This window comes from Pagrus pagrus, assembly GCF_965226575.1.
Source record: "Pagrus pagrus genome assembly, chromosome: 21".
NCBI classification, from domain to species: domain Eukaryota; kingdom Metazoa; phylum Chordata; class Actinopteri; order Spariformes; family Sparidae; genus Pagrus; species Pagrus pagrus.
This window is the reverse complement of record NC_140208.1, coordinates 13,396,381-13,418,816: the sequence shown is the minus strand read 5'-3', so window position 1 is coordinate 13,418,816 and position 22,436 is coordinate 13,396,381. Positions and strand designations below refer to the sequence as shown.

General features: G+C 41.7%; 3 protein-coding genes across 4 annotated transcripts; 1 reads left to right on the top strand and 2 right to left on the bottom strand.

The window, feature by feature from the left end:
- Positions 1 to 292: 292 nt before the first annotated feature.
- On the bottom strand, positions 293 to 12,027 carry LOC311250932 (transforming growth factor beta-1-induced transcript 1 protein-like). 2 transcript variants are annotated; one of them, XM_084343088.1, is made up of 12 exons: positions 11,641 to 12,027; positions 7,913 to 7,963; positions 7,414 to 7,562; positions 7,261 to 7,316; positions 6,407 to 6,543; positions 6,244 to 6,325; positions 5,949 to 6,033; positions 4,103 to 4,288; positions 3,753 to 3,926; positions 3,559 to 3,640; positions 3,010 to 3,158; positions 293 to 1,588 (listed from the first exon to the last, which is right to left on the bottom strand). In XM_084343088.1, the coding sequence occupies exons 1-12, from the start codon at positions 11,651 to 11,653 to the stop codon at positions 1,322 to 1,324; spliced, it is 1,431 nt and encodes a 476-aa protein (XP_084199214.1). In that variant the 5' UTR covers positions 11,654 to 12,027; the 3' UTR covers positions 293 to 1,321. The 2 variants fall into 2 exon arrangements, with proteins under 2 accessions (XP_084199214.1, XP_084199215.1); XM_084343089.1 differs by lacking the exon at positions 7,913 to 7,963 and having other exon boundaries at positions 11,641 to 12,024.
- Positions 12,028 to 13,948: 1,921 nt separating this feature from the next.
- LOC311250411 (elongin-B-like) lies at positions 13,949 to 18,196 on the bottom strand. The gene is made up of 4 exons (XM_084342080.1): positions 18,105 to 18,196; positions 16,867 to 17,001; positions 16,512 to 16,620; positions 13,949 to 15,007 (listed from the first exon to the last, which is right to left on the bottom strand). The coding sequence occupies exons 1-4, from the start codon at positions 18,105 to 18,107 to the stop codon at positions 14,895 to 14,897; spliced, it is 360 nt and encodes a 119-aa protein (XP_084198206.1). The 5' UTR covers positions 18,108 to 18,196; the 3' UTR covers positions 13,949 to 14,894.
- Positions 18,197 to 18,258: 62 nt separating this feature from the next.
- On the top strand, positions 18,259 to 22,251 carry pkmyt1 (protein kinase, membrane associated tyrosine/threonine 1). Its single transcript, XM_084342079.1, has 8 exons — positions 18,259 to 18,365; positions 19,173 to 19,586; positions 19,837 to 20,074; positions 20,181 to 20,460; positions 20,565 to 20,671; positions 20,755 to 20,927; positions 21,064 to 21,284; positions 21,527 to 22,251. The coding sequence occupies exons 2-8, from the start codon at positions 19,215 to 19,217 to the stop codon at positions 21,894 to 21,896; spliced, it is 1,761 nt and encodes a 586-aa protein (XP_084198205.1). The 5' UTR covers positions 18,259 to 18,365; positions 19,173 to 19,214; the 3' UTR covers positions 21,897 to 22,251.
- Positions 22,252 to 22,436: the final 185 nt, after the last annotated feature.

Genomic DNA, 22,436 nt, shown 5'->3' with positions numbered 1-22,436 from the left:
AATATCATAACCAAACAATAAAATCTGGCTCCCTGTCTCATATATTTCCAAACATGTGATTTTCTCTCTTTAAAATCAATTTTTCTTTTTTCCCCCACCTGTTATAAAACTGCAGACTCTGGTGCCTTTTGTTCTGTTATTACTATAGTGAACAAACAAAAGTATATAGACACAAAGTCAATTTTCTTTATATTTGTTGGATAATGCAGACTGTGGTTGCTACATTTTCTCAAAGCATAATTTTTCCTCCTCATAGCTGATCCATTGACTCATTCAGCACGAAACAGCGAGACAAGTTGTGTTCTCCTTTATTTAATTCTTTGGAATTGTCTTTGGCAGTTTGCATAGAGCCATAGTGAAAGAATAATGCAAAATATCTGACATTAAACATATGACAGCTTAGTTTGTTACACAAAAACATACAATATGTAGCAGTCGGCATACAATATATAAATGCAATTGCAGTGGCACTTGTACTTTTTTGCAATATAAAGCAAATATATTAAAGGGGATTTCCTCGCACAACAGTACAAGTCCTTCACAGAAACAATACATTTGCTCTTAATTCATTGTTTCTTTTCTACCTTTGGCAAAACAATTCAATTTTCAATATTCAATTTGAATCAATACAGTATGCAAAGATTTACATACATGACAAAAAATCATTTGGCATTGTTTCGTAATTAGAGACATATTTCACACTGCCAGTCTGAATGCAGTCCACTTTTTTGTTCAACCCAGCTGCCACAATAAATGTTGGCAATGTGCGTTTCTGCAAACCACGGGTATGTTGAAACTTTACATTCCTTCAGGTTACATTTTCAGTTTTATGTCGTGACAATGCTGTGCTTATGCTCTGGTTAGGTTTTTGGCACAGACAGCACTTGGAAAGATCATGTTTTGACTTTAAATCCCTCTTTTTGTCACCACAAACATGGTTGGAAAATGTCCAAACGCGATTATAAATGTAGAAAAGCTGTCTCGAACAACTGTCACTGGCACATCCCTTCCACCTGACATGAAAGTCAGCCTATATATCTGTAATGTGAACGTGACGTATTGTAGGAAAGTCAAATTTAAACTGATCCGTGTTTTGCAGAAAAGTTGAATGCCTACATTTAATTCTGGCGACTGGGCTGTTTTTGTGAAATAAACAGAAATGAATTGGGTTGGACGATCCTCTTTTTTTCCCCCTTTCCTCTAACAACTCTAATATTCTTAAAAGTAAGAAAGAGACCAGCTCCACCCTCATTTCCACTGTAAAAAAACAAACAAACTGAGAACTCAGAGTCATACAGCTTCTTCACGTCCTGTTGTGTCCTCAACCAAACAGTTTGATGAAGCAGGGGTGGCAGTAGGGCTTGTTCTCCTGCTCCTTGAAGCAGCCTTTGCTCAGGGGCTTGAGGCAGAAGTGGCACACGAGGTGGTGGGGGTGGAATTTGGCCCCCATGGCGGTGACGCAGCGGCCCAGGATCGGCTGCTGGCAGGCCTGACACATGCTACCACGGGACTGGTGGTAGTGGGCCTCACACAGAGGCTTACCCTCATGTTCGAAGAAGCTGCCATTGACGAAGGGGCTGTAGCACTCCTGAAGAAGAGAGGCAGCGAGATTCAGACACAGCAGAGAGCTCTGACTCATGGGGCTGTAATTAGAAAGTTGTCATGTGAAATGACAACTTTCTCATGACATAATACCAACTTATTTTTAGTTTTTTGATTTTTTTTAAAAACCTCTTTTAGATTTTCAGGGAGCAGTGCCTCTTTTCAGGAACGCCCTGCTGACACACACACAGTCACACACAACTGCCACTGAGCAGTAGCAGTTGTGGATTATGTGCCTTGCTCAATAGATCATATGAAACAAAAGTTAGTTGGTCTCTGAAATGTCCCCTGACCCATTCGAAAGGATTTCGTAGCAAGGTTTTAGAAATACTGAGGTCATAAATAAATAAATAAACTGCACATCGAAACCCCACCCACCTAAAACAGGCTACCAACCAAACTCTGTTTAATTTTCTGAGAATTTAAAAGAAATCAAGAAATTGTATTTATTAATTAAAAATGTTTGTGAATTTTATTTCTTTACATTAAGGTCTGGTGCCCAGCATTTTATTCTAGTGAGTAGACTTAATTATTTTCATTGTCATTAAGTGTGTGCGAATCACACAGCCAGTATTCAGAAACTGTGCCTTTATACAAGCCGTCAGGACGTCAGGTAAAGTTATGTTGTAACAACTATACAGTCATCACGCACAGCCACGCCCCCGGCACAGCATGGTTGTAAAAACATAGGCAGAGCTGATGCGATACACAGTGGGCGGTGCCTGCTCAGGCTTGTGGGAGCTGATCAATCAGAGCCGACTCAGGGCCTTAAAGAGACAGGCACTAAAATGGAGTACTCCATTGGTGAATAGAGGTGCTGCAGTAATGGAGTATGAGAAAAATAATGCATTTTTGAACATTAAAGCATTTAAACCAATTCTAGTAGTCACCCAGTGTAAAAGAATGAACCTGAAAGTGAGCATAACATGAGCCCATAAACAACCCCAATATGTGCAATACATGTGTAATCATAAACTCCTCTTCAGTCCTTGTAAATCTCCAAGATGTTCAGAAGTATTATTATAGAGCACTTGACCTCATTGTTCTCAACAGTATGTAAGGCTGACAATCTGCGTATCACATGACCTTATAGTGAAGAAGACAGCTAGCAAGTAAACATGGATGTAAACAATGCAGGTTTCAAAATGTTCAAAAAATAAACTTTGCAAATAATTAATGAGGCAGGAACAAGTTCAACATGTTTGTAAGACTTAAAGGATGCACACTGGATGTGAACAGCTTTTGCTTGTTGACAAGAAAACTCGACAGGGTTCCTTTGAATTCCTAAACGCAGCTGAGTCTTTCAGAAAAAGTCTATAAGAACCACAACTGTAACATGCAACTGTTTGCTGAATGCAGCAAACGTCATCATTGACAGGGCCTACAAACCCACAGAGAAACACTCACCCTGCATACGAAGCACTGTGGGTGCCAGAGAGAGTTGAGAGCTGAGATGTAGTTTTCCAGGATGGGCTGGCTGCAGCCTTGACAGCGAGAAGCAAACAGAGTCAAGAAGCACTGCTGGCAGTACTGCTGGCCCTCACGGTCATGGAAACCTGCAGAGGATACAGGCAAAGCTTTGAATTTGTCCATTTTTGTGCCAAAGATTAAGTGTTTCCTCTGACTTCTTGACAGCGTGAAAGGGCCTTTGCAACAGAACATAAAGTTTCCTGTGAAAACCTTACAAACTAAATGTTTTTAAGGAGGTTAACAGCTTTTGAAAACGGGGTTAATGAGCCCCAAGGGGTCTTACAGTATGTTAAAATCCATAAAAACTGATTTCTAGTTTATATAAACAACAAACAACCATCATGTTAATCTTGCTCAATCATTAAATTAATTATTAGTTGAATATGTTTAGGTTGTACAGTGTTTTTAAGCCCATAAGCATGACCCCGCTGAAGTTCACTGTGAACAATTGTGTGTTGAGCCCAGACAGGATGTGCCGCCCATTACCTTCCTCTCCGAACGCCCGGCTGCACTTAACGCAGCAGAAACACTCTGGGTGCCAGTTCTTATCCAGAGCGGTGACCATTTTCTAAACAAGAGCAATGAAAAGTAAAACATATTCAGGTTATTCATGTAAATGGAGCTGCTCATGTCAGAATGGGCTCAGAGTTACATGAGACATGCACATCCAAGTCTCTCACATTTAGAATGGGCTTGTTGCATTGTGCACAGTGAGGGGAGAAGAGCGTGAAGTAGTCCGACTCGCAGTACGGCCGTCCATCCTTCTCAAAGAAGTTGCGGCTGCCTAACTCCGTCTCACACTCGCTGCACACAAAGTGCTCTGGATGCCACACCTTTCCGAGAGCCGTGACCACCTGCACGAGCAAACAGTACAGAGTTGGTTGATGAACAACAGTCTTTTTTATGAAAGACGTTAGATTTACTTTCATGATATTGTTATAATTGACAGAGATAATAATTTTTTTGGAAAATGGTTTTAACTATCAGATATTAATAGACTCACAAGTATATACTTATTCTGTTAACTCACCTGTCCTACAACTGGCTTCTGACAAGCTGAACAGTTTCCCTTGGAGGACGTTTGAACTCCCTGTCGGCTCAGGTCTGACTGAAGCAGCCCCAGCATGCTGTCCAATGAGCCGCCAGACGAGGTCTGTGCTGGGGGGGCGGCGGGCTGCTGTGGTGCTGTCACCACTGGAGTGACGGGTGCAGCTGGCTGGGAGAGAACAAATACAAATGATGGATGGCACATCTGTCTTTGGGATTTTAATTCTCCAAGAGTTCATCGTCAACCAACAGTTGCTCTGAAATTAATTGCTGTGAAAGACAGCGACTGTAGAGCTTTTGACAACCAGATATGAGGATGTGTGAGAGACAACGAGCTGAGATAGAAAGAAAGGGAGCATAGAAAAAGACACAAGATCTGCTTTTAACATTGTCAAGGATTTTTGGAAGCAAAGAAAGAAATCCTGATATTAACATTGATTCTTAATAGCCTCATATATTGTTTACATTTGGACTCCTTTTGTTGTGTTATGGGGCATCTTTATACTAAGAGGCCAAATGCAGGAAATGGCAAAATATGTGATAAAGTGGGACAAAGTTTTTGCTGTCTAAATCATCAAATCAGTCCGTCAGAACAGCAATGTCTTAATCAAACGTATTTAAACAACAATCTTAACGGTGCACTGTTACTTTTTAGTTTGTAATCTTTATTTCTTGAGCTGTAGGTCTTCTAGATGGACAATGCGCTGTTTTTGTTCTCACCCCAACATAATTCAAACTCAAAAAGCCAGTTTGCCCTAATGTTTGCAAACATAGGGCTTTAAGGTACATCTAAAACATTAGTTCTTTCAAACGGCTATTCCATGTATCAGGAGCTCTGTTTTTTGTTTGTTTGTTTATTGGCCTGTAAAAAGTTGTGCACTATTAAGGACAGAGCCTCATTGCACAAGTGGCAGAAATACCAATTCCTCCACTAATAGCAGCTTTAATTAAAGTGAATGTAATGTAACCACACTACAGATTGCAACAAACCACAACCACAGTATTTGAAAAATAGTCTGGTTGCTACGAGCCACTTCATGGCTGCTCTTTGGGAGTTTGTCTGAAGTAGCCTGTTGTGGGACATCTTGTCTTGACTGTATTTAGGTTTAGCAGTGCTTCACTGATGTTTGATATAACATACCAATGTTTAGCAAGGATAATGTTTACCTAGTTCGTCATCTAAGTTTGTCAGCACGCTAATGTTAGATGATGCTAATGTCATGGTAAAGCCACAGAAAAATCTCTGGGGAACATTAATGTAGAAAATATCATGACACCTTATAGTCTGGACCAAAGCGGGGCTCTGACCTGCTGTGCCTCGAGCCAGGATGCTAGCATAGTTAAAAACCTGGTACGCATCAACACGTTGGAATGTACTGAACATCACAACTCTGTTCACATAACCTCATGCTCCTGCTTGTTTATTACCAACAGCTGGACGGCACACTGGAATCAAACAAGCCTGAAATGACACAATCACTTCTTTTGCTCACATGCGAGTCACTGACTCGCTGAAGAGGAGAATGACTGGATTATATACCACACCAAATATAGATCGTTAACTCTGACTTCCAGCTATCTGAAGCTATTTTCGAAGCTGGAAAAAATCTCCACCAAGACTAATTTCCATCCTCAGGCCCTATCTGGTGGCTTATTTATACCAGGAGGCTTGCCCTGTGGCCAGGCCACAGAGTAACAGTGAAGTCATCATGAAGTCAAGTGAACGTCTTCATGAATCCACCATGAGTCAGTGTGAGCTGTGTTAAAGCCTGCAACAGCAAGGGGTTAGCTGCTGTCTCATTTCTGTGCTGTGGTGTGTGGACTCTTACTGTGCTCTGGACTCTGAAGTCTGACAGGGACGCCATCAGTTTGTCCAACTCCAGCGTGGCTGATGTCGCTGACGGCTTCGCAGAGCTAGAACACAAAAGACAATTCAAATGTTTTAATAAACACACCGAAACATACCAAAAATAAGCCCAAACCTTACGGAGAAAGGAAACTGTAATAAAATCTTCAGAGCTCACTTCATCAGGGAATTCATTGTCTTCTATCATTTCTTAATTGTATGTTATCTCATGACTATGTCAATGATTTCATTTTGACTAAACTGATTACATTGGGTACCTGGAAGAGGATGTTGTGGCTTTATCCTTAATCTTATCCCTCTCATCTTTCTTAGAAGAAGGAAACTGAGCCAGGATCTCATCTGAGGACAAAAACAAGGCCATATATAAGAAAGTTCAGGGATATTAAAACATATACACAGACGTCACATCACACCACCAACCTGTGATGTTGAACTGGGTGGCGTTGAGCTCCTGTAACAGATGGTCAAGTTCGCTCAGACCTCCCCCCAGCAGCGAGGAGGAGGAGAAGGCCGGTGGAGGATCTGCCGTGCGGGGAGAGCGCGGTTTACACACTGTGCTGTAAGAAATACAAGACCGATTAGGCAACATCCTGTCACTGATGTGGTTAGCTTCATCATGGTCTTTATGTCATGAATCACAGGGGACTCTGTCCATTCAGAAATTAGTCACATGGCAGCAGAATATTCTTATGTGTCCATAACAGTAGTTTCATGTCGATGGACACAGTCATTGACAAAATGACACACGTAGTTATTTATAATTTCTAGAGAATGTGGTTCCACTCATTATGCTGAATGGACCGTTTTATGGAATAATAATTGTAATTATTGATGCATTCATACTTCAGTACTTTAATGTTGCAGCTTGTAAAATTCGAGCTCTATATAATTATTTTCAAAATCGATTGAACTGCCGATTATTTTCACATTCAATCGATTAGTTTAGTCTATAAAATGTGAAAAAAAATGTATAAAATGCTAATCACAGTTTCACAGAGCCCGAAGTGACGTCTTCAAATTGCTTCTTTTGTTCAACCAACAGTCCAAAACACAAAAACTCTACATACACTATCATAAATAAGAAAGAAAAGCAGCAAATCCTCACATTTAAGAAGCTAAAACCAGAATATGTGTCACATTATTACTTGAGAAATGACTTTAATGATTAATCGATTATTTTGGTCAGCAAATATTTTTTTACATAGTATGGACCTGGGCTAGGAAATGTATTCCATGCAGATGATACTTTATTGTAAAATTAAGGAGGGAGTTACCTGTATAATTTGTCTGGAGTGGAGTTCTGGGTAGATTTCATTGCGGCAGAAACAGTCTGAGAGACAAAACAAATGCACAGTCAATTAAGACTTTCATTGAACGAGATGCTACTTAAGTTGGTCTGAATCCATCCCCGGCAGTGAATCGTCTACCTGTTGCGGGGTGTAGGCGGGTGGTGGTGGCCGGCCTTCGGTGGTCTCCTCGGGGGGAGCGTCGGCATTTTGTGGGGGCTCAGAGGTGAGCAGGACGGGACAGCGAGCTAGAGGAGAGCCGGTGTTCTCCAGATCAGCGAGGAGGGCATCTGTAGGGGAGAGACAGGTAAAGAATAAAGTGAATAAGAGAGAGAGAGAAATTATATAACACATAGCTGCATGAATGTGATGGAAGTTTGGTTAGATTTACAATTTATTTAGCTTTTCGATGAGAATTAAAGATAGTTAGCTTCCCCAGAATGTATCTTTTTATCTTTGTGAATGTCCCTGATGGTGCTATCAGTTTGTTTATGAAGCATCAAAGGAGAATAGGAAGAGAAATGAGTTAAGAAACAGATTTAAGGACGATGCAGTGCCAGTGACAGAACATATGATGTTTAGACGTGGTTAATCAGACAGAATGAAACACGTGCCAACACATGCACAGACAGTTACGTACCAAACACAACAATACGAGGACTGAGAGGGTAGTTAGGTGGCTCAGGCACCCCTAAGGAGACACAGAGAGCCTGTGTGACCGACACAGCAGCAACAACATCGAACTGGCACAGAGATAATCCATGAACACAGTGAAGTTATTAGAGACACACAAACATTTCTGCATTCATATCCAAGGCATGCCAGCACGGAAAGGAAGCAGAGGAGGAAGAGTGTTTGGAAACTGATATCAAAATCCACTCCTCCAGCTGCCCCCACTTTTCCCTCACACACTCACTCCATGCTGAAGTGGAAGCTGTCCAGAAACTTAACTTGCTCAAGAGTTAGGTTTGTCGCTGCATGACATCATTCTGTGCAGACCATGTACGTGCAGAGTTTGTGAAAAGTGGACTGAACATGAGTAATCATAGACTCAGACGTCGTAGAGGAGAGACTGCTGTCTGACGCCGACTAAACCTATCACACTGGTGATACCACACCAAGCATTTATTTAGGGATTCCCAGCCGTTTAGCGCCTGATGATGCACTACAGCCCCATCAGATGGGCAGAAGTACCCCTTCATCAACACCACCCTTGATTTTTAAACTGGATATGATTTAACAGTTAAGATTTAACATTGCACTTCTTAAAAGTTGTGAGAGTTATGAGAGATACGTCAGTACAACAGAGACTAATATATTCTGGCCTTTGGTCCCTAGAAACCCTGGCTCCTACATTTCCCATAATGCAACTCATTAGCATCTGTCTATCTTCCTAATAAAGCCTTATTCATATAAACTTAATGCAGGGAGTCTGTAGTTGCTTAAATAAGATGAAATAACTGATGACATCACTATGAAGAAATGTAAATAAATAAAGCTGTGTTCACATCATTTGATGGACGGTAGAGATGAGAAGATTCCGATGTTAAAGAGTCATCAAGACGGTTGTTTGCGTGAGGGTTCAAATACAGTTCACTGACAACACTAACAGCGTTATCTTAATTGGATTTTAATTACATCGGCTGATGTGAGGCGTTCACATTTGACTCTCCTTCTGGCTCTTTTGCCAAGTCAGATACTGCACATGAAGAATAAAAAGTTGGAAACAAAGTACCAAGAACTCCAATATGATGTCACAACTGCATAAGAGAGCCACAGAGGACATTATACAACTCGGCTGAATGGTACTCCTCGTGACTAATCAAATTATCTTTATGGGTAAAATTGGTGGAAGGCCCCTTCAATTACATCAGCAATGGAACAAGTGAAAAGTGTCTAAAAACAAGTCCCATTTATTTAATAACAATGAATAATCACCCTTAAAACTGTAGAAATGTCCTCCAGGCACAAGAACCTCTGGTTGGGTGTCGCTGATCTACTGTAGATCCTTTTAAAGGAGACCCACAGTATTACGCTTTTTCGGTTTCTTCCTTTCCTTCTGTGTTATACTGTATAGTATTTAGGTTCTTGTGCATGTAAAAGATCTTCAGAGTTAAAAAGGTCAAAGTCCACAACGACAGAAGCTCCTCTCTCCCACAGAAAACCCTGCTCCTGAAACACCTCGTCAGTAGTCCCGCCTTTAATTTTTTGACTTTATGACATCAAACTATGTCACCACGTCACATATTTGCATAATTTATGCCTAGCTGCTAGTTTGGCATGTAAGAACTGATTAAGCACACCTGCTCTTTTGTTGTTGGCTCAGGCATGTGTGAGCTGACCAATCAGAGGAGAGTGGGGGCCTTAAAGAGACAGGAGCTGAAACAGAGCGTTTCAGGGGGAATACAGAGCTGCAGCACCAGACAGTGTGAGAAAACTAATGCACTTTTAGCATGTTAATCTATTATAGTAGTAAACCAAACTAAAATTATGAACCTGAAAATGAGCATAATGTCTCCTTTAGGATCATAATGAGTGATTAAACCAGGTTCAGACAAACAGGACAATAGAGAGAGGATCTGTGGACTGGAGTGGAGACGTTTTAATAAGGTGCTGCCCCTCGTTAAAAGGCTTTAATTATAATCATGTGCTCCAGATGTCATCACTCCAGACAAACCAGGTAACTTTGCTGTGGTTTATGAGTTGTGGTAACATGGAGCAGCACGGGGAGTGTACAAGGTACTGGAGCTATAGATTTAAATTTAGATAGATAAAATTTCTATTTCTTTGAGCACGTTACAGAGTTCTTGTCCATGTTGTCAAGTTCATTCTCGACCCTGGAAACGGCAGTGCTGACCACCAAACGGTCCATTTAGTTCTATTTATTCCATGTAGAACAGCTACTTAATGGACCTGGTGGTGAGTTTTCTAATCTGCCTCAGATTCTCACAACCTGGCAGCGTTTGTAAACTGATATCACAGATGTTAATTCAAACTAATTTGCTCTGCCTCAGGCCATCGCTGTGGTCACTTCTGCCCCCAGATGATTCACACTTCTGGTACGGCCATGTGGTGAGAATCTTGTGCATATACTACTTGCCCTCCTCCTCCCTGCTGTGTGTCTGTCTCTTACACACACACACACACACACACAGACACACACACACACACACACACACACACACACATACCCTTACGGACTAAACTGCTCATATAAGGAGCTGAACTTCTCTCAATGGGAATTATGACCATATTTAGAGCTGCCTGACGACTTGTTTGTGTTGGCCGAAGGCTTCTCTAACAAGTGGTCTCTCTCAACTAAAAGCCTCGTCAGATCCAATACATAAACTTACAACATTGTTGGACAACAGCATAAACCGAGTGTCCCGAACATGGCCACTGCCTGACTAAAAACACTCACCCCGTCACCCAGTAACTGGGTCTCACTGTGTGCAATCCGATCCAGATGTGCCCAGATGTGCTTGGCTACATATAGCAATTCCTTCCAGCATTACTTGAAACACATACATCCCTCAATTCTGAAGTGGACTTCATGTTAAAAAAAAGCAAAAAGGCAGCTGAGGCAGAAAGGCCTTTCTATTTTCATTGGACTCTGTGGCTTTTTGAAACAGCAGCGTGGCCCTGGGCTATTTCAGGGCCTTTCCGACACAGTTATTCCAAACACAAAGAGTCCGCTTCTCTTAATGTTTCTTCTGAGAAAGAGAAGACATCTTCTTTTGACATCTTTATCAAGAGAAAAGAGACAGAACAGGGCACGCTCCCTCTTTAAAATGGAAAACACTCTGTTGCACATCATGTGGCCTCCCTCCATCGCCCTGACTTGTTAATGTTGACGGATGAGGAAAGCCCGCTGTAAATCTAATTTACAAAGAATTTATTGAATTTGCAGGGCAGGCACGAAACACTCTACAGCGGTCTGACACGGACAGAGTTATGAAGTGGCAGCTGGTGTGTTACCTGTGTGAGCATTTCCTGTTTGCTTTGAAATTTAAACACAATTCTGCAAAAAAAAAAAATACAATCTGAGAGGATGTAAGCACAATGTGAAGAGGATTATAATGTAACATAGAGTGACATATGAGAAGAAAGCCCTTATTCAATGGAAGTGTTGGCCACTCACTGCTTTATAATATAAAATCTGTTAAATCTCCTTTATAGGCTACTACAGCCTCAGACATGTCCTTGTGGACAAAGAAAGCTAATTCTGCTCCACTATGATTTTCCCAGAATGAGCAGGGAGCTTATTTCCTCTGTTTGGGCACACCACCCCTTCCCCAAAAAGATCCCCTCCAGATATCCCAGCATGTAGTTACAACCCTTCAAACGAAGCACAGCACTAATACTCACCCAGGTCGTCCATGATATGATCTCAGCCGAGTGTTTCCCTCTTCGTGTGACACAAACCGGACGCGGACAGCATTAATAAGCAGTGATGGACGCGTAGCAAAGCCCGCAAGACAAGACTATTGTCTGCGTCGCTCCTGAATAACTTCTTGGACACCGTTATCCGCCAAGAGAGGAGGAGGAGGAGGAGGAGGAAGGGGAGGAAGAGGAGGAGGAGGAGGAGGAGGGCGTCCCGTTTCTTTTTCCTACACGGCTCTCCCTCTCTTCCTGTGTAGTGCCTACCAGGAGCTCAGACTGGAGAAGGCGTAGTTAAATAAATGTGGTTACAAACCCGCATTCCCCGGACACACGACGTCATCCTGGACATTCCTAGTCCAAATATGGCAGACAGAATTAGGCGTTTAGTGCGCGAGCGGCACGGACAGCGGCCGCACGCGCTGCTGCGACGACGCGTATCGATGACAAAAGATATTGGAGAGTCGATTAACCGGCGCGACCTTCACAGTAAACACAAGACAAGGATGAAAGTGACCGCCCTCCTTTTTTATGTTTTAAAGAGGAGGCTGTAGAGACAACATGTGGATGTCTTTACCATGGAAACTGTTACACTAACTTTTTAAAAATATTTTTTTTCTAAATCCAATAAACTTTCTGATTTAATGAAGCTTGAAGGAAAAAACTGTAGATTAGTTATTTTAATTTATTTAACTGTACTATTATACATTTCTTTACAGAAATAATTAAATTTCCATTCCATGGTAAGATTAAAGGATAGGTTCACTGTTTTTTCAAGTGTCTTAAAGGGTAACTTCACCAATTTTTAACATTAAAGTGTGTTTACAGGTCTTGGAGAGTACTACTGCATCTGCGTCTGAATAAAGTATTATAAAGGCACGGATCTACATAGCGTGAGGTGCTGGCTGTGCACTCAGGAGCGCCGAGATGAAGCGTTGAGAGAGAAAAACGCTGCTCATGCTTCTTGTCTCTCTTATAACAATATCTTGAGAACCGCCGCTGTATGATCGACACAGCCCCTTTGCAGTTTACTATCCGTTTGTTTTTTATTTGACATCCGGACATCAGAGCAAGGAGGATGAGGGTGCATGACATGATAAGTAGGCGACATAAAACAGTGAATATTATCGCCTAGGCCAGGGAAAGAAAAAGACCAATAGTGACGTCATCTGCGCCTTTCGCGCTCGGAGCACCGGCACAAAAAAGGCAGAGCTCTTGGAAAAAAGATGCTGGGCGCTGCGCCTTTTCTCTGGGCGGCCGCCTCGTGTAGACGCCCGCTCCTCATTGGGAAAAATGACATTGGTGCTCAGAAAAAAACGCTGTGTGTACACGGGCCCTAAAGTCTTTTGTGGCACTGGAGGAGCTACATGTAATCTCATGATGAGCCTCCAGTGATGTCACACAGTGGCTAAATTGCATTGTGGGCACCAGGTTTTGAAATAAAAGAGCAATGCGTGAAATAAGAAAGGCGATCCCCGTTTCTGATGCATCAGTTTGAATCATTTATTTTTCAACTGTCCATTCCTGACCAGTGAACTGCTTTTCAAAAGCTGGTGCCTACATTACCCACAATGCAATTTTGCCACAGTGCTACATCACTGGAAGCAATTTACCAGATTACATGCTTTATACTACTTTTTTCACATATGCAGTAGTACTCCCCAAGACCTGTTATCACACAGTATCCGGGGTTTTCTGTATGTCAGTTAATTTGAGGAAACTTGTTGAAACTTCAACTTGTAAAATGCACCTTGTAAGCATATTATGAATCATTTTGGCAGTCGACCAGATTACACAATGATGCAGGACGAAGTACTCTCCTTGTTTTTCATTCATAAACAAACTGACCTTAAAAGGACAACACAACTTCATACTGTTTCACTTTGTTTATATTTGGCGGACCCTGCCACCTTTCTAGCTTCAAATGGTGTTCTGGGGACCTTATTTTCCTCTGAGAACAGCTTGTTTATTCAGTTCAAATATTATTACATTGTATTATTACATCATTAGTATTATAAATATTAAATTCTCAGTTTGAAACTACATAGGGCCCCTTTAAGTTTTGGTTTAACTGTGCGTACTGACTCACTGTCACACTGTATTGGGACCTCAAATATAACAGGGCCGTCATAACTGTTATGAGTTAGCATCTGTGGTTTGACAAGTCAAAATGTCTGCTGTGAGAAGGGCCTGCGGTAGCTGCAGGCCTGCCTAACTTAACACTCGATGTTTCAATTCTATAATCTTCATCAAATGTTGACACAAACATGTTTCAAATAAAAGTCAGCCAGCAGTGTAAAAAACAAAACAGGAAAAACGTTTAATTAAGCAAGCTCACAGTTACAGGCTATGTTTGTGTGATTAGGGGGAAGGTGCCACATTGATGTTGGTGACATGTGGTGGTGTATGCATTTTCAAAAAAACTTAAGTTGTAACAACAGGAAACTCTCCTGCTGTGTGTACAATATGCCACAGACAGAATGTCCTTTGACCAGAAATACGTCCCTCTGTTGTCAAAGAGGTAACTGCCTTTGGTCTCTCAGTGCATGAAACATACAGCAAAAGAACTGACAAGTGAAACATACTGAGAAAACAATATGACAAAAAAAAAAAAAAAAAAAACTAAAAATAATTATTATAAAGACTTTCTTTCCTGGTATGAAATCAGATCAGACATGTACAACACAACTGGGAGAATCACACCAAGGAAACTTATCAGCTGAAGGTTTTTCTGTTTCTGTGAAAATAAAGCTTTTGTTTTTTTTTTAACTTATTCATGCAGTTTGCCGATTCAGACACTGGACTCCTTACCTACGCGTGTTACTTCTAGAGCACTGTGACACACAACTACGTCTTCACCTTTTCCAAAATATTAATGATAATAATTATAATAACTCACACACACGCATGTACACAATCATACTCTCCAAACCAACTTCTTCACCCAGAAAGTTAGAGCCAGTCGGTGCTTAAGAGCAAAGTCAAGGAGCGGAACTGCATGTGATGTGGAAATCATAGAGTTAAAAAAAACAAACAAAAAACCAACTTGTGAAGCAAATTTGGGAGGGATGCTGGGATGATAGCATGAAGGGAACATGGATAGGCTCGGTTACCTATAATGTCCCAATCCATCAATTTAAATTATATTACATATCCTCCACCCCGTTACTTCTCCGCTGCAGTTAATCCACACACACCCAACTCCCATCCTTCTCGCCGTTGCTCGTTTCCTCTCCCCGTCATCACTGCACGGCCTGTTCGTTGGCAGTGCTACCAGAGTCCTGAGGCTTCATCACATCGGGGAGTTCCGGGGGGCTAGAGAAGGCCTCGACGTGCAGCTGTTCGAACATCTCGTCTGGAGGGCAGAGGAGACGGGGACACATTAGCTCTGTTGTGACAGGGTGGAGATGCATGTGGCTACATCAGCCGTGTCACAAAGCTGCTGCGGTGAACGCAGACTGCTGCAAGTCTTTCTAGGTTGATTTACCAAAGAGTGAAAATAAGAGCCACTCTGGTTATTGTGCTTTGTAAAGATGCAAAAGGAATCCCTGCAACCGTTTGTCCTATTCAAATCTAATTTCAAGAGATTTTTCATGGTCGCGTCAAATTTCAAATGGAACAGTTTCTTTCTTACTTGTGTTGTCTTGTGCCTTGTAAACTCATGGACGGTACAGGCAAAATAGCTAGGACTTTAGGCCACACTCAAGATTTTGCAGCAATGTTCTTAAGTCATACAGTGACACCAATTTGTCGAGTTTTTGTGATGCAATTTCAATTGAATACGCAATGCCTATTGACCAGAAAAAAGGCTTTGTTCAGGCTTTAGATCCGATTGCTGCCAAGAGCTTAGTTAACTGTAAATAAGTGAATAGTTAAAAGGTGCAGTGTGCAGGATTTGCGGGGATCTTTTTTGCCAGAAATAGAATTTGATATTCACAATTATGTTTTCATTAGTGTTTAATCACCTCAAACTAACAACCATTGAGTTTTCACTACTAAAACAAGCTCTTTATAGCTACAGAGGGAGCGGATCTTCTTCTACGGGGTCTGCCATATTTCTACAGTAGCCCAGAATGGACAAACCGAACACTGGCTCTCGAGAGGACATTGTGTTAAAAGTGGCCACCGTCAGTGAGGGTGAAATGAGGGTTTAGTTGTTAGCAAACTGCAACCTCACCGCTAGATGCCACTAAATCCTACACACTGGATCTTTAGCAGCCAATACATGCAAAATTAAGTATGTTTTAATTTTAATAAATCAACAAACCAGCTTAGCAGAGGTGTAACAGTGACAAAATAGGTAAATGAATCTCAATAAATGTGTTTGTGATGCTACTATCAAGCGATTAGAAACAAGAAACTCATAAGGTTTCAATTATGTTCTTAAGCAGTCTATTAACTGTTAACATGTTTCTTTAATGTGCTTATAATGTCTTATAATCTTACATTAAACTGTTTATTATGCCATTATTAACACACATATATAATTAATTTTAATCATTATCTCATTAAGATTTATGAAGGCATTATTAGCTATTAATTACGGGAAAAAAGTAATTTAGTTGCACTACCAACAACTGTCTTGATTTCAATCACTAAAGCACTCCACTAAAGGCAGAGATGGGTGAGATATAGTAGGTGATAATCACAGAGCATTATCTACTGACATCCATCCTGACACAGCCTCCAGTTACAGTCCTTGAGGGCATACATGACATTGCAGAAAAAAGTTGAAAGGAAGCAGAGAAACAGGATATACGTGTTGCCCAGAAAATCCCCCTAACATGAGGGAAAAGGCACAACATCCCTGTTTCTTTGAGACTCACAGATAATAAATAATACACATTGACTGAACATACCATTTATGCGGAAGGCTAGACCAACTGTAGCTGGGGCTTGAGGTCTGGCAGTCTGGTTGGTGAATCCACAGTCACCAAGAGTTTTGCTGTCCTCTAGCAACTGGTCATCCTGTGGAGCAAAAGCTGAACATGTCACAGAATCCCCTAATAATGGCCTCAAATTGCATGAACTTGATTTACTGAATATCAAGACAATTCTAGAGAATATGATAGTCACACCAAGGAAAAGACAAGTTACATGCCAACATCGTCGAAAGGACGCTCAAATAAATTTCAGCATGTATTCAATCTGGCCAGAATTGTGATTATCAGTTGTGTGGTCAGGTGTCACTGGCATACTTAGCTCTAAACTCACTTTATAGAGCCTCTGGTCTTCAGGCGTTCTCTTAAGAATTCCTTCAACAATGCGCTTGAGCTCGTAAACAGTGGTGGACTCCTTGGCATCTGTGAAGATTGTGGTCTTGTGACGCCGAATCATTAAGAACACGTCCTGAAGGAAAGTGAAAAAGAAAACTGTATCAAAAGGCAACTGGATCTGTTGTTTGAAGCTTGATGTTGGTTCTAAAAAAAACACTACTCTCAATTTAGAAGGGGTTCAAGCAGGATATCTAAATCTGACTCAGGCAATTAAAAGCCAGGTTTAGTGCTACAACCATCGACCAGTTTCATTGTTGATTAATCTGGCAATTATTTTCTCAATGAAGCATTTAGTTGTTTGTCATAAATTGTGAAAAATGTGATCGGTGTTTCCCACAGCCCAAAATGACGTCTGCAAGTGTCTTGTTTTGTCCACAACCAAAAGATACTCAGTTTCCTGTCATAGAAGATTACAGAAACCAGAAAATATACTTCACATTTAAGAAGCTGGAATCTGAGAATTTGGACTTTGTTTCTTTGAAAAAAATCTCAAAATTATTAATCTGTTATCAAAATAGTAGCTCTAACCAGGTTAAGTGGCAATTACCCCTCTTTATTTGTCAAGATATCTCAGTAGGACAGACTGTCCACCTGTCAAATGTTAATTACACATTACTAACTAACCAGGGTTGTTAGTGAAACCTTGTAGGGAATTTTAAGTTTTTAGTTGGTTGTTTTGTTGATGTGTCAGACATTTCTTTCTGGATATAGAACAATTAACACTACTAGCATTTCATTGATTGATCAGCTGGTAATGAACAGTAAGAGGTTGGTAAGCAATAGTACATTTGAGCTAACGTGGAATTAGCCAACACCAAACAGCCTTCATAGTTAGGAGTCAAAACTGGGCCTGTCAGTTACATTAATAGACATTGTATGTCGAACACTTTATCTGGTCTAAACAGCCGAACTGGGTTAGTTGGCTAACGTTACATCACTTCCAAGGTTAGCAAAGCAAAGATAAGTTAGCTCACTAGCTACACCTCTCGTTACAGCTATAGTTAGCAAACTTAGCGTTAGCTGGCTAGCAAACAGAAACTGAAATTAACGCTATCACACCCGACAGTGTCGTTTGTTATTATAGCGTTAATATGTTTTAACAACTCACTGAACGTTAATCCACTGCTTCTATCTAGGTACTAATCTCAGAAACGACAATAATAATAGTGAAGTTACCATTTCAAGTGGTTAGCTAGCTAGCCAGTTGCGCCAGCCCTGTGTTGTGCAGCAAAACCCCAGACTGCACCGCTCGCGGATATTGCGCAACTCGGATAAGCCGTCAGTATTCACAGAGCGCAGCTACGCAACACTACGTAATGATTTCAGAATTTGGCGCGAGGTAGTTTCATGCTTGAAGGGTGTACGCGCAGTTTTATTTTGGCACAGCGAGTATCTTTACCGCACTTTAGTGAAGACTACCTTTAAAGCTGGACTATGGTACGTGATAACGTTACTTTATTCTCCTTTATCTTACTCTGAGCTGTCAGTTACTGTACGTTATTTGAATGTAAGTTAGCTAGCTAGCTCGGTTGTGTTGTTGTGTTGTTGACTGGGTCCGCCCTTACTTAACGTTAATGTTAGCTACAATCTGTTTTTTTGGAGGTGACATGTGTCAGTGACTGCAAATAATCAATAATGCTTCCCTGCTGCTTGGAACAATGTTAACGTTAGCCGTGGAGGATTCAGCAAAGTAGTTTGCCGACATAAATGTTAATTGAGGGCTGTCGTTATCAAACTTTTACAGCGTTTACTCGGTTAAACTAGCTACGTTACATTCAGCAGGCCTGTTCTAGCTTTTAGCTCCTAACGCTACTGGCTAAGACCTGTTATACAAATGAGCTGATTATCAATAGATCAAGGGGATTGCACGTTATCGATACTGAAATCAGATAACCTGTCAAGCAGGATTTTCAGGATGTCAGATTTCTCTATTGGTGACAAATGAGTGTGACCCAACCTCATTTTACTAATTTGACTAACACAGATATTGTTTTTGGCCCTGAACAGATGTTTGTATTCTCTATTGGCAGGTCAAATTTTATTGCAGATATAAATGTGTACGTTTTATTTTTAAATATAAAGCCTTTGTTTGGTTCTGATGAGGTTAGATCAGCAGAGTTCTGTGCATCAGGGGGAAAAGGTACATTGAATGGGCGTGAGCAGTGCAAAAATGGCATTGGTACATTCGTATTAACTGTCAGCCAAGATGGCTAATGTTTAAAAGCTTTATTTTGAATGTTTCAGCTCCCATTCTTCAAACAAAGGACCTGAAAAAGTCCCTACACAATGTCAGTGGCAGTGGAAACCACCTCTTCCAGGGTGTCTCTCCCTCTTCCGACCCACTTTGCCCATGCCGAGCGGTCCTTCTCCCTCAAAAAGCGGCGTCTCCCTTTTTCCTCGTCGTCCACGTCCAACTCGTCCTACTCTTCCCCTGCACGGCTCTCACATTATCTGCCCCCGCTGCCACCATCCAAAGGATGTCCCTCTGTGAACATGTTCCCTCAGCATCAGTCCCCCTGGACACCTCTGTGTTGTTCCCTCAGCAAGTCTCCCCCTCCGAGTTCTGTATATGATCCCAGCAAACAGCAGACCTATTTCAATCAGTGCTTTACTAATCTGGGCCTGCTGGGAAGAGGATCCTTCGGAGAGGTATACAAGGTGAGCAAGACAAACATTTGTATTTATCTGTGATATTATTATGATATTATACACTACCTACCTTCCACCTCGTGTTTCTATTAAAAACATCTTAAATCCTTGAACATCTGTACTGTGGTTTTGTAATGAGGGAGCTCACGATACAAATTTAGATATCTGTGGAAGCTATATTTTCTCACTTTGACCCAGATTATCATTTCGAGATTGTGAAAAAGAAGACAAGACCTTTGGGTTTTTTTGTATTTTTTAGGTACAAAACAATGTGGACGGCCGCCAGTATGCAGTGAAGCGCTCTGCTCATCGCTTCCGGGGCAAAAGTGAGAGGAACCGCTGTGTGAGGGAAGCTAGAAACCACGAGCGCCTGTCTCCGCACCCTCACATCTTGCATTTTGTGGCAGCCTGGGAGGAGTGTGGTCGACTGTACATCCAGACAGAGCTGTGTAGCTCCAGCTTGCTGCTCCATGCTGAGAACCAGCCTCCTGGCCCAGGTCTGCCTATTTAATCTTCTTCAGATGTTGTATTAGATGTATTGCACTACATATAATGTAAGTTCTTCTTGCTAACTTGGCTTTCATTTGACACATTTCAATCCAGGTGAGCCTGCAGCATGGGCCTACCTGTGTGACCTCCTCTCAGCACTGCAACACCTGCACTCTCATGGTTTTGTGCATCTGGACCTCAAGCCCGCTAATGTCCTCATGACTGACTCTGGGCGTCTCAAACTGGGAGACTTTGGGTTGCTTTTTGAACTCAAACAGAAGAGTTCAGAGCCTGCAGAGGGGAGAGTGAAAGACGATGTCCAGGAGGGAGATCCCAGATACATGGCCCCTGAGCTGCTCCGTGGGGAGTATGGACCAGCTGCAGATGTTTTCAGGTACAAATAACCATCAATGAGGTTATTGAATGATATTCTAAAATATGTAACTGATTGATCGGATTGAAAATGGTGTATACATCTGGTTGAATTCCTTCATTTAGTTTGGGTGTTACTATTCTGGAGCTTGCCTGTAATATTGAGGTTCCAAATGGTGGAGAGGGCTGGCAGCAGCTCAGACAAGGCTGCCCCCCGTCAGAGTTTACCAGCGGTAAGTCTTTTAAGTTCTCATCAAGTATCTCATCATCTTCATTCAAAGACTAATGCTTTCATTATTTCTATCTATATTTGCAGACCTGTCGACTGAGCTTCAGACAGTACTGCGGATGATGCTGGCCCCAGAGCCATCACAGAGGCCGACAGTCTCTGAGCTTCTGGCCCTCCCTTATGTTTGGAAACACAGGTGGAAAAGGCGAATCTATCTGATGGTCACTGAGACTGCGCTGAGACTGGCCTCTGTCTGTCAGGTAATGTGTCTGATGAACCCTTTAACTGCAGCAGCCTTTACTAAGTCAACAGGCCAAGTAAAGTTCAAAATGTAATGCAAACCCGAATCAAAAAAGTGTATTTTTCCCAACCTATATTTGTCGTCTTTTCTCGTAGGTGGTGCTGTGCTTTGGGTGTAGGCTCTTGTCTGCCCTTCACTTTCCCTTTTTGCCTCATTGGACCAAGCCGGTGCCCTGCACTCCTCCAAAGGACAGCTGGGACAAGGATTTAACCCTGCCACTCAGTGCCATGCACGGTGACTCAGGGAGCCCAGAGGAGGATGCAGTGTTTCTGCTGGACCCGGCAGACGCAGAACTTTCCCCCACCTTCTCACACAGGTAGAGAATCATTGTGTCAATGGGATTGTGTTCTTGAATAGCTTGTTGTCCTCAGTCTTTAGTCTGAATACACAAAGGAGAATTTATATAAGTAATGTAACTGATTCATAACTTAATTTTATCACATCTTAGTAATGTCTTTCTCTCCAGCTACAGCAACGTGAAGAAACTCCTGTTGTTCCTTGAGCCAATTTTCTTCTTCTTGTCAAATTCCCTGTTTATTTTTTACATTTCATCCACAGGGTCAAATCCAGACTGTCTGTAGAAAGCACATCCACTCCTCTGCCGGGTTCACAGATGCACAATCGTCGAAGTCCTGTCCACACACCCACTCTCTCAGATCTGGGTGAGTGGTCCTCCTGTAACTTAGCTCTGACCCCCTCCAGCATCCACTCAAATGGTTCCTGCCGCACACTGACACCCAATGCCAGCCCCATACACGCAGAGCTTCATACAGATATAAATGAAAACTCCACGCACAGCCGATGCTCTTCATCTGCCAGATCCTCGCAGCGACGTGGACGCATCTGGGTCCAAACTGAGGAGCCTTTACCCCGACCCAACTTTGAACCAAAGAACCTGCTGAGTCTGTTTGAGGAAACAACTCCATGAGTAAAGGACTGCCATTTAACTTTCAGGGGAAAGGTTTTTTTTACTTTAAAATGTGAGGTGAAGGGGACTTTATGTATGAATGTACCAAGTTCACTACTTAGTTTGTATGAACTGCTTTTGCCATTTTGTAACAGTCCTGCTGCAGCTTCTTGTATTTGAAAAAAAAGATTTAGGGGAAATGTTTGAATATGTAAACTGACCTTTTGAAGCACTTTTTATGTTTGTGTAAGTGCAATCAGTTGCGGCAATGACAAGTCATGACGTGTTGTTACATAAGTTATCATTAGCTTGGTGTGCTCTGAGTTATTTACCTCATGAGTTACAAGGGATAATTAAAACAAGAAGGGAAACAGAACCTGGACTTGTGGAATATGTTTTAAGTAAAAGGAACTTCTAAATGTAAAAATGTGTGTGACTGAAGTGCTTTTCAAGCTTCATGCGAGTAAGATTGGCTGTTTTCCCCATTAGTGACTTGACGATGACTGGTCCATTGATGGGGAAGGAATCTTTAAAAAACTCATCAAATAAGTTTGTTCAGGA